At 44.4% G+C, this 12,272-nt stretch overlaps 1 protein-coding gene across 9 annotated transcripts in view; it reads right to left on the bottom strand.

Moving 5' to 3' along the window:
• The window catches only part of efr3a (EFR3 homolog A), a 113,355-nt gene that overhangs the window by 11,844 nt on the left and 89,239 nt on the right, over positions 1-12,272 (bottom strand). For 7 of the 9 annotated variants that reach the window (XM_023965565.1, XM_023965570.1, XM_023965563.1 and 4 more), the window contains 8 exons: positions 11,481-11,559; positions 10,248-10,383; positions 8,725-8,799; positions 6,342-6,509; positions 6,144-6,258; positions 5,015-5,066; positions 2,600-2,772; positions 2,446-2,521 (listed from right to left, as the gene is read on the bottom strand). In XM_023965565.1, coding sequence (XP_023821333.1) covers positions 2,446-2,521; positions 2,600-2,772; positions 5,015-5,066; positions 6,144-6,258; positions 6,342-6,509; positions 8,725-8,799; positions 10,248-10,383; positions 11,481-11,559 — 874 coding nt within the window. The remainder of the gene's footprint in view (positions 1-2,445; positions 2,522-2,599; positions 2,773-5,014; positions 5,067-6,143; positions 6,259-6,341; positions 6,510-8,724; positions 8,800-10,247; positions 10,384-11,480; positions 11,560-12,272) is intronic. The other 2 variants (XM_023965571.1, XM_023965572.1) reach the window with 1 other exon arrangement.

Genomic DNA, 12,272 nt, shown 5'->3' with positions numbered 1-12,272 from the left:
TCGGAATAAAAATCACCAACCTCCAATGGTACCAATTTGAAGCTCTCCCAGGTGTGGGAGTTAAAGACCTCCCTGGCTGAGCTAGACATTCTCAGCAGACCCTCACAGTATGCTTGGGTCTCCCAAATCTTTCTGGCCTCCTTCCCCTCCAGCAAATCCTGAGTTACCCAAGTGTCCAAGACACACAGCCGAAGTTAGGGTGTCCTGATGCCATGTGTATTGATGGACACTCTTGTGCTGGAGCATGGTGTTCACTATGGACAAGCTTTGACAACCACAAAAATTAAACGACAAAACCCAGCTCTGGTTCAGAGAGGGTTCTGAACTGGTCTTTGTCTGACTTGGCAAACAGGAATTGTCTCCCTTGGGAGACCCCTCCAGGAGCGAAGCCCCAGACAGCTTAGCTTCTGGGATCAATCAAACTCTCAAACACTGTAATGCCTTTGAAACAAGTCAAAATAAGGCTCAGTAGTGTGTGTGGCCTCCCTGTGCCCGTATGACTTCAATGCAACGCCTGGATATGCTTATGATTAGGTGGAGGATGGTCTCCTAGGGGATCTCCTCCCACACGTGGAAAAAGCATCCGCCAACTCCTGGACAGCCTGTGCTGCAACCTGGCATTGGTAGATAGACCGAGACAAGATGTCCCAGATGCGCTGAATTGGATTCAGGTCTGGGGATGGGTGGTCCAGTCCATTACGTCAATACCATTGTCTGGCAGAAACTGCTGACACTCCAGCCACATGATGTCTAGCATTGTCTTGCATTAGGAAAAACCCAGGGCCAATCGCACCAGCATACAGTCTCACAAGGGATTTGAGAATCTAATCTTGGTACCTAATGGCAGTCAGGCTACCTTTGGTGAGTCCATGGAGAGCTGTGTGGCCCTCCAAAGAAATGCCAACCAAAACAATAAATGACCTACTGCCAAACCGGTCATGTTGGACAATGTTGCAGGCAGCAGAACGTTCTCCATGGCGTCTCCAGACTTTGTCACGTTTGTCACATGTGCTCAGTGTGAACCTGCTTTCATCTGTATTGGGCACAGGGCGCCAGTGGCGAATTTGCCTTTCTGGGTGTTCTGTAGAAAATACGAAATGTTTTGCACAGTGTTGGGCTGTTTATAAACACAACTCCCACCTGTGAACGTTGGGCCCTCATTTCACCCTTATGGAGTCTGTTTCTAACAGTTCGAGCAGTGCCGGGCCTTCTGAAGGTAATTTTGGAGGGCTCTGGCAGTGTTCCTTCAGTTTCTCCTTGCAAATCCCTGCATCAGGACCACTATTTCTAGTTGTCTGTAGTCACTACTTGCAGAACAACTCCTTTATTGGAGGTGTCTTAATATTCGGCTATTATTTCTACCTGTTGTCTGTTCCACTTGCACAAAAACATGTTAAATTGATTGTCAGTCAGTGTTACATCCTAATGGGAAAGTTTAATTACACAGAAATGTGCACAACATGGGGGAAGACTAAGTTGTTCAGATGTTCTTATTTTAAGCAGTGTGTGTCAAGAACAATTTATTCTTGAAGGCGCGTCACACGCCCGTGTGTTTGTGGCTTTATTGCCTAATAAAGCTGAGCTCTCACATGTCTGTAGAAAATTAAGTTTTCATATTTGCACTCAATTTTTGCCATTCCACTAACCTTGAGCTTTTTTTCCCAACATTAGCAATAATCAGTGAATTAGTAGAACAAACAGCCTTGTTTTAAATGCGGTCCCCCTTCCTCCCTCACCATAACTCACCTCGCTCACCATGAAGGAAACCAGCAAGTTATTGTTCTGCAAAAATGCAAATGCCAGTGAAAAAAAAAGACTCCTATTAAGGTAAATGGCTCCAGAAATAACAGTTTCAGGGTCTCTGCTGCAGCAGACGCTCTGCATTAATTGAAGGGGGGGGGTTTGGACACTGAGGAGCGCTGACCTCTGCCCATTACTAATGACTCTCAATTAGATTTCATTAATGCTCTCAAACTGCAGATCTGTGGAAGCTGGCTAGAGGGGGTGGGGGTGGGGCTAAAGACTGAAGCTCAGGTGTGACTTAGGTGTGAAACTCTGAGGCTGTCATAGGAAATGCTACAGAAGTGACAAGGACGCTTACTGACGGGGTCAATAAGCTCAGAGACCCGCTTAAAAAACAAAGGTGTGAGGGCGTTTTGGGGGCACACTGCCAAGGGGCGGGGGTTTCTTTCTTCTGTTCTAAGATTTGTATCATATTAAGCTGAAAATATGCATTGATGTTGAGGTGAGATTTTTCAGAGGAGCATCTGAACTCTGTAATTTGTGTTTTTTACACTTTAGCTTGTGTGTTGTGCTTTAAGGCAGAACAACCAACGCCCTTCCCCCCCCGATACATCTTCAACTGCCTAAAGGGCATCCTAAACCAACAGAAGGAATTTCCATCTGTTGAGATCAGCAATATCCATCCATCAAAATGATTTCTACCTTCTTCATGAACGCAATATCCTGTTTGGAAATCTTCTCCCTCTTGATCTTCAATGCCGCCACATTTGGAATAATTCTGAAACCAAGACACAAACTTCAGATATCAGAGCAACATCAGAAATCCTGATGACCACATAGCCTATCATCAATGTACCTGATGCCGCGGAGCTTGGCGCGGTTGTCATGGCGATCAATGATGTTGTGCAGGATCTCAAGCACCAGCTGCCTCAGCTCGCTGTCCTCCATCAGGGAGATGGAGAAGAGCGGGTCCAGGAAAGAGGGCGGCAACGCAGTTGACATGGACTTGGATTTAAAGCCGGATGTCACCTGTGGAGCGAGATGATAAAATCATAACCATGTACTCCCCAGTGATCCGCCACCTTAACGTGGTTGGGGAGTTTGAGAGCTCGAGTGATCCCAGGAGCTAAGCTGTCTGGGGCTTAAGCCCCTGCTAGGGTCTTCCATGGCAGACAAGTCCTGGGTGACGAACCAGACAAAGAGCGGTTCAGAACCCCCTGATGAAAGGAAAGAACAAGGACCCGATTACGTCGCCCAGATTGGCGTCACTGGGGCCCCACTCTGGAGGCAGGCCTTACTGAGGGCTGTCTGGTCTCTGTATGACCGGAGTAGGAGCTTGGTTTGCATAGCCGGTCCACGTTCTCGGTCCACGTTGGACTCCGGCAGGGCTGCCCTTTATCACCGGTTCTGCTCATAGTTTTTATGGACAGATTTTTTCGGCGCAGCCAGGGCCGGAGGAGGCCTGATTTGGGGACCACAGGATTTCCTCTCTGCTTTTTGCAGATGATGTTGTCCTGTTGGCTTCATCAAGCCAGGAGCTCCAGCGTGCATTGTGGAAGTTTGCGGCCGACTGTGAAGCGGCTGGGATCAGGGTCAGCACCGCTAAATCTGAGGCCATGGTTCTCGACCAGAGAAAGGTAGTTTGCCATCTCTCGGTGGGTGGAGTGTCCCTGCCCCAGGTGGAGGAGTTTAAATACCTTTGGGTCTTGTTTAGGAGTGAGGGAAGACCGGAGCGTGAGATTTACAGGCGGATCAGAGCGGCGTCCGTTGTCATGCGGTCGCTGTATCGGTCTGTCATGGTGAAGAGAGAGCTGAGCCAAAAAGCAAAGCTCTCAATTTACCGGTCGATTTTCGTTCGAATACTCACCTAATGTCATGAGCTATGGGTCGTGACCAAAAGAACGAGGTCCCGAATACAAGCGGCTGAAATGAGCTTTCTCCGCAGGGTGGCTGGGCGCTCCCTTAGAGATAGGGTGAGAAGCTAGTCCGGATGCCTCCTGGACGCCTCCCTGGAGAGGTGTTCCAGGCATGTCCCACTGGGCGGAGGCCCCAGAGAAGACCCAGGACATGCTGGAGAGACTACGTCTCTCGGCTGGCCTGGGAACGCCTCGGGGTCCCCCCAGAGGAGCTGGAGGAAGTGGCTGGGGCGAAGGAAGTCTGGGCATCTCTGCTAAGACTGCTGCCCCCGCGACCCGGTCCCAGATAAGCGGAGGAAGATGGATGGATGGATGTATGGATGGACATAACCATGTATCAGGTATGCATTGTGTTTCCTATGACGTTTTTCTTTATAGAAAGGTTTGAAATGTCCTTCATCTGTTGCACTTTGTACAAAAGCATTAATACAACAATCTGAGTCTTCTTTTTGTGAGACTAAAAATGTTTTTCATTTTAAAATCGGTCCAAGATTAGGCATGCGTGACTCATTGTTAACTCCACTTTCCAATACGGCGTTGCTATTTATGTACATAGAACAATGGTAACAGGCTAGCATAGCGTCTCTAGACAGTTCGGCCGGAGTTGTTGAGTGGTTTTCTGCCCAATTGAGATATACTTCACTGTATTTACACAACTTTGTTTTTTAAAAATGTTTAGATGCTAGCCTTTTTTCCTTCATTCATTCCTTCATTCCTTCATCACTTTTAGTGTTTTATTTTTGTTTGAAACATGTTTTTGGCCCAGAACTCCCATCCATGTGTCTGCGTTTGCTGTATTTCATGTGGTCTTCCTCGGGCAGTAATTACACCTCACAGCTTTAACCTTCAGTTTAAGGAGCGATTCTCAACATCTGGGCTCCAACACTCTGTGGTGTTGCAACAGTTTTCACACTGACAGTTTTACAACAACCCCAACCCACTTTGACCACCTCCAAACCGCCGCCGCTTGGCCTCATCTGCAGCTGCAGCGTTCATTTATACTGCAACCATTTACCCCCTTCCAGCTGCTCAGAGGAGCAGGTGGTGGCGAGGACAGATGGCTGTTATGAAGCTGCCCGAGAGCGTGCACGGCCCACCAAAGCGCACGGCACAAATGATGTAGGAAAACGTGGAGGTGCTGGTGCCACCTGCGCCTCCTCATTTCCCCCCAAAGATGAAGAGGCTTTCGGTGTCAGATAATCACAAAGATGAAACATCTTCATAAAAACGTCGACTCATTTTAACCCAACAGAAACAGTAATGTCCGTTGGATGACTCAGTGCAAGGTCGCCTCCCTCATTAACACAGCCACATTCAGGATGTTCGGAGGAACAGGAGCAGAGCATTGTTCTCACCATGATGAGGGAGCTGAGCAGCATGGTCTGGATCCGCTTGGTGCCCCGATGCCTGAGTCAAACACAAACACGTTAGGAACAACAACTGCAGACATAAAAGCAAGCTGCTCTGCTGGAAAAAATGAAAGTGACATGGAAAAGTTTAAATGCAGCCAGAACTCTGTAAAGTTAGGATTTAGTATTCAAGGATGCAGGCATAAAGTTAGAGCTTTCCTCCAAGAGAAAGCCTCAATCTTTTTCCATAGTGTGGGACAGCCTGTACATCACTGAGGAGGTTGATTTAGAGCAGGATAGTCTCTGTTTGGTTTGGGATAATATGTAGGTTAGAGTTAAATACACTTAAATACAATTTGCATAATAACTTGAAAACAACTGTATTTCTCAATAGAGGTCTTTGGGATCAATGATTTGTCCTTTTAGGCCTTCTAATGACCAATTCTCTTTCCTGATTGTCCTTGCAGTTACTTCTTTGACTCATGGAGCCTCTGAAGAACAGGTCAGACAGTTTTTCATGTTTACTCTGCTGGACTGAAGTGCAGTTTTTTTTTTACTGTGTTGGATGTATGGCAGCATCTCCTTAATCATTTCCAGTCTTAAAACTTTAAACCTTTAACAGCTTTAGTGTGGATGTTCTTGGAATTAAGAGGCATGTACAATCAACAAAATTCTGTTGTGGAGAAAAGTGGCTTTGTGCTGATATGCAACACTTTGCGTTGCGTATCGGTGCAAAGCTTTTTTCCGCATCAGAGTCAGCCGATTCACGTCGATTGTTGCGGTATGTCAAGGCTTGTGTTATTTAGGCGTCATCTGTGACGTGTCCGGTGTTAATGGGTTAATGCCAGCAATACAAATCATTGATTGTTTCACCCTCATAATGATAACAGGATAAAAGCATTTGTAGAATGAATTTGACAACAAAACATGCTTTTTCATTGAGAAGAACTACTGTTGATCTCATTTTGATAATAATCAACTAAAGTGGTGGATCTTCAGTTAATATTAGCTGATTCTCATGTTCTCTGTCGGGTTTTTGTGTTCATTGAATTGTAAAAACCCAGCACAGTTACTGAGACCCACTGAGGCTTATTCCTTATACCTCCTGAATAATAAAAACAGATGTGGGACTCACCCAATCTTCACCGTATCCAGGGTGTGGCAGGGCGTGCCATACACGGGCACCTTTCCCATGATGAACATCATGACTTCAGCGCGCTGGTAGTCTGGAAGGTTTCCTCCAAAGAAGCCTGAGGGGACGAGTCAAGGGGATGCACTTTGGCCTTTGTCCTTACAAAAGGGGGTTGTCGAAGAGCCACAGTGGCGAGCATACCGATAGTCTGGATGATGGCATTTTGGACGATGCGCTCTTCGCTCTCCTTCCCGCGCCCAGATGAAACGCTGCAGGCGGAGTTCCTCCGGGAGCTCTCGCCCAACTCAAAGTCCACGCTCATCCGAAGGTGCTTGAGCAGAGTGTTGAACACCTCCAGCACCGTGGGACCTGCCGTCACACAGCAATCGATTACACCAGATCAGGACCAACGGCGGCTTCTGCATGAGCGGCTTCAAACGCAGCTTCAGAGCTGTGGCAAGGCGGCTGACCCCGACTGAAAACTGGGAAACCGTGCTCGGTTAAACAGAGCATGAAGAGAAAGGAACACATGCTGGTGTGCAGCCCTGTACAGTCACAGCCTTACAGTTATCTCAACTCTTTCTGTCACACGCCACCACACCTCGGATTATTGCACAGTCACTGACTGCCTGAGGCTGTGAAACCTCCAATTATGTCAAAAACAATGAGAAAATGTGTGAACAACAATGTGTACTGTTAATTTTAAAGCATTTTGTGGGCTAAAATAAGATGAAGGAGGCTGGCAGCCTCTTACTACCCCCCCCCCCCCCCCCCCCCCCCCCCCCCCCCCCCCCCCCATGTCATAGGGGCTATAGGCAGTCTGGCTGTTTCAACACTTTTGAGTTTAAAACAACAGCTTAATTTTACACTAAACACAACATCAGTGAGATGACATCTTTACGTGAAGAAGGAGGCTTTCACAAAAGTGATGAGAATTTGTTCATATCAGCAGCTGATGGATGTGTTCACCAATTTCTGTGGCTGTAAGTGAAAAATCATTTTAAAAATGTATTTAGCAACAGCAGTGATATGTCATCTTTATTAAAAAAAACACAGGCCTTGGTTAAGTTGATAGTCCATAGCATAGCAACCATAGAATTCTTTTATGCGTTAGCAGCTGAGTATGTGCACCGATTGTAGTGACTAAAAGAGGAAGTAAATTTTAAAGCTTTATTTAGCATTCATGTGTTGCAGATCAGCTTTGCACTGAAACGGAACACTTTAAATTGGTAATGTGTTACATACTGAAGCAAACTGCTTTGCGCATGAAATAGAGGATTCATTTTGATTGGGCAATGCAATCAACACACTACAGTGTTGCATATCAGCGCAAAGCTGCTTTTATTTGCTTCAGAATCTGCTGGAGTGACATTTATTGACAGATTTCTAAAGATAACAGAATAAAAATATACCTCAGTTTGTTTGCTCACTGAACCTAAAGGTTTTTTTTTTTAAGTAGGAGTTTAGAAAAAAAAAAAAAAACATCAAAGTTTTAAGGTAGATGTGAACCGAAATGGCAAACACCAGATCATCACCAATCAATCAACTTATTGATGACTTCAGTCGTGGTCAAACTCAGGCGGAAGCTTATTGATCAGAGACAACTTTCAAATCAGCCATCGTCAAGAAGATTCCCCCGTCGACACCTGTGCAGACTAAGGCAACTCCGTAGTGAGCTCAAGAAAACAGACAAAAAAATTCAAGATCACAAGTCAGCTATCAGCTTTCTCGTCTAGTGAGAATGAGTTAGTGATTTGTTATTGTGAGAAAACAATATGACAGAAAGTATTTGCAGACACAACTGTTGACATTTTTCCGGGATTGAAAGTCGTATGAAATAATAAGTGGCTGTGGTTGAAACTGACAGAGGACTGTATCTGGTCTGTGGGCCGGGCTTTGGACACTCCTGACCCTAAAGCAGAACAGAAATTCCGGCACAACATGCAATTAAAGATTATAAAAGTTGATTAATTGATTTTGTAAGCCATATTCTCCTTAATTAATCTTCTTCAACATTATGACTTTTTTCATGTCCAACATTTTAGAAGCTTAACAGAACAAAAACACAGACTTCACTAAAGGAGCCTTTTCCGGTTCTGTTTCTAAGGACAAACACTTTGCTACTTTCACTCGTTTGTACTGTTCTAGTCCACAGAAACTACTCTACAGACATCCAACATGGACACCAAAACCATGAGCAAAGCCTGCAGCGCCCCCTGTGCCTCCCTCCGCCAAACAGCAGCCTATGGTGTCTGTTTTGGTGTCTGTTTATTTCTTCTGGCGGTGGGTCGTCCTCTCCACTGGATTGCCTCTTGATGTTGTGTCTAGATGTTGTGTCTTCTACTGATGTATCTGTGTGCGTCTCCTCCATCTCACAGCTTCTCTGCTCCTCTATTATTCCAGGAAGGTATTCATGTGGGCTTCCTTTTAACTGCAAAACAGACTTATGCTGCCCTCAAAGGTGTTAGTCTGAGGGGAAGAACAGGAAGTGCATGGCTGCAGATGAAGCAGTGATGGAGGCAGGCGGGTGGGAGGGGGTTCTGCAAGAGCTGCAGCTGCAGCTTTGGCCACGCTCAAACCCTACCGAGCCACAGGTTGGGAGGATTGTTTTCGCTCTCAAAGCTGATGGCGTCGCTTCTCCGAGACTCTTGGATCATCCCTGTTTGCAGCGACGGCACAAAAACAAAATCAGCAGAAATGATTTTATTCCTAAAATGATTAAACCCAAACATGGCTGCTGATTATCTCCGCCTGGAGCAGCGTCTTGTTCATCTCAGGGCGATGATCTTCACGGTTGTTTGATTTGTCCTAATTATCACATGCAGACGCTCCAGCAGAGAAGCATCATGCAGAAGCAGAACTACCAACACCTAACACCTGTTTTATTCTGGAATCAGTTGACATTCTGCTAAAGGTCACTTCCTAATTTTAAATTCACCTACATAATGAATAAAACATCTCAGACTTTAATAATGAACTCTGAAATTCAGAAAATAAACCTGAAAAGCTATTTTGTCAGTTTATGACTAAAGCTATGCTCACACCAAACGTGGTTTGAGTGGCATGGCCGTCCAATTTCAAGGAAAGTCAATGCAGAGACACATTAAGACGTGGTGAGACGGTGGTCCACCAGGAAGCATTTCAAGTGTTCCATCACAAAGCCTCCAGAGTTCAAATATCCAAACTTTGCTGAAGAATTTGAGTCACATCAACCAATCAGGAACTCAGCTTTGGCCCTCGACGTGTTGATGCTGTCATCAGGGGGTGGAGCCAAAAACCAACATGGAGGAGAAGCTGATCGTTGCTATCTGTTCTTCCCTGAACTGTAAGATATTTAAAGTGGACCACGGCATTGACTGTACATGACATATATAGTCAATGCTTCCATGTAGCGATGAGGCTAAGACAGCGATGAGCCTTTGACAGTGGCTCCTCCCACACCCGTCAAAAGCATCAGGTTTCCAAACACATTTTTGGACAATCAGATTTAGAGGATGTGGTTGGTTTGGGATTAACATTTTCCCCCAAAGTGTACATTTCTGTGATTGCTAAAGCCATTACCATTTCCTGTTTGAACCTTTCCCCATCAGGGTCTCTGGTGTCAGATGTAAAGAAACGATGAAAACCATCAACTATCAAATTGATCAGTAACAGATTTGTCTTATTGATTGATTATTGATGGCTTCAAGTGTAAAATCATGGATAAAAATGCTAACACTGTATAAAAAGAGGAAAACAAACCAAACTGAACTCGGTCTAACTTGGTTGCTGATCTTTCAGAAGAACGTCTCTTTTCTCTGGTTCTTTTCTTCTCCCAATAAGGACATTTAATAATTTGCAAACTAGTTGATTAATTGCTATTCTCCGTCCTGGTTTTCCAGTGTTGGTCAGCTAATTTTTGTGCCATAGCGCTCCAAACGAGCAGTTGCAGGAACTGCACAAATTCCTCTGGATGGTTAAGTCTACTTCAGTTTTGGTTTGCTCCCCAGGAGCGCCGTGTGAGAAACTAAACCAAACTGGATGAAGGCACAACATTTCCCACCATCCCTCTTCTCAGACTGGCAAAGTTCCACACCCTCTCTCCAACAGTTCTGAAGTCGGACTCACCCACAGAGCCTTTGGCGGCGATGGCCACAGTTTCCAGCAGGACCTGGACGATGCCGGCGCGGACGCGGGGCGTGCTCTTGTTGTTGGTGTCCAGGTGGTTCAGGACCTGCTGGATGACGTGGTGCGAGTGCTGAGCCTGCACGACACAGACAGGACGTGAACCCGCACAGATTTTGACGCCTAGTTCATCCAAAAACAACACCTGACTCTTTTGGATCTGAGAGTTCATGCAAGGTCATCTGTGACAGACCAGCTTTGATGAAGACTTATGGAGAAACAGAAGCTTCTTTGAATAAAATCATGTTAACTTCTAAAAAGCACATTCCAGCAGAAAGAGTTGAGAAGTAAGAAAACACAAACATGAAAAATGGTTCTGAAATTAAAAAAAAAAGAGCAACAGCGCATCATCCCCTGCTCCCATGAGCGAGGAGATCAATGTTCTCCTCACCTTAAATTGATTTCTCACTGTGGAACTCAACACAATGACAACAAAGGACATCGAGTTTTAATGGAGTTCAATGGAGCGCCTCAGGGTGCATGACCCCAAAAAAACCAGTATCCCGACTGAAACATGGCTTCAGACGGCGTTTTTAAAGCAAATAGCGTTGATCCGATGCTCACAGTCAGCCGGTTTACCTCCCGGAAAAAAACTAAAAACTCTGCTCGGTGAAAGACATCAAACACTATTTACTGAATTATTCGAGAGAAAAAAGGAAGAAAATGTTCAAGATATTTTTTCTGGTATATTTAAAAGCAAAATGAGGTTTATAACGTTAATCTGTACGACGTTTTTTTTTTTCGGGAAGAGTGGGTTTTGTAAACTTCCCACACAAACGTCCATCACTACTTTGCAGCTCTGCGAGATCAAAACTTTTCCGGTCAATGAAATCCAATACCAGACGTTTCACACGCATGCACGCGCGCACAAGAGTTTTTATCATGAAAAGTTATAAAAAAATAATAAATAAAAAAGTACGACCAAAAACAAACTGTCAAACTGTAAAATTATATTTAGGTGCTGCACTCAGTTTGTCCATCTGAAATCCACATTCATGTGACCGCAGGTGTGCTTCAGAGCTCCGTCCTAGGGACCCTTACTTTTAATTTGCTCCCTCCTTCTTGGGCATCTATTTTGTGTAAATACAACATCCACTTCCACCTCTTAATAATCCAGCTCTACTTCGTAACAACTAACAGTCAAATTACAAAAATCCCAATCAATGTTGACTTTACCTGTATGGAGTACATGATGATCCTAAAGCAGGACACTGCAAAATCGTTGGGATCCCACAAGTGATGGTTGTCCAAGTGACTGGAAAAAAACAAAAGACAGTAGTTCTACAAGTTGTTCCACTGAAACAGTTGATTTTGGTCTGTGATGTTCATCATTGAAACACTTCAACTTTTAGAGTGAAAATGTAAAAACAAAAAAAAAAAATCAACATTAAATGATTATTGAAGAATTTATTTGTATAAAAAGGAGCATAAAATAAGTTTTGAACAAGGAGAAAAGTTAATTTTAATTAGGGCTGCACGATATGAGGAAAACTCGCGATATGAGTTATGAGTGATCAATATTGCGATGATGACATAACGTGCGATAAATGAACAAATAGCAAAAACAACAAAAACATTTCCATTTCACTGCAAAAGTTTAATTCAAATAAGAGTCAAAATACCTTAGATTATTCAGAAAACAACCCTCGTCGAATTAAAAGGGTGACATCTAACATAAAAGCTCCACCCGATTGGTCAACAACGTGAAGGGCTCCGTTTTATTGGTCAAATGCATAAAGGGACTTATTCCATTATTTAAATGGTTCAAGTTGCCATTAGATTGTTTTAGCACATTTAAGGTTTCCCATTTATTGCGATTTTCTCCAACTTCTGCGATATGGATATTGCACGGCTTGAAATCGCGATAACGATAAATTTGCGATTAATTGTGCAGGACTAATTTTAATACATACGATGTAACCCTGGTTTATCAATGACAGAAGTCAAAAGTTTCCTGTAGGTCTTTAG

This window comes from Oryzias latipes, chromosome 17 (genome assembly GCF_002234675.1).
Source record: "Oryzias latipes chromosome 17, ASM223467v1".
Lineage (NCBI taxonomy): Eukaryota > Metazoa > Chordata > Actinopteri > Beloniformes > Adrianichthyidae > Oryzias > Oryzias latipes.
This window is presented reverse-complemented; position numbering and strand designations above follow the sequence as displayed.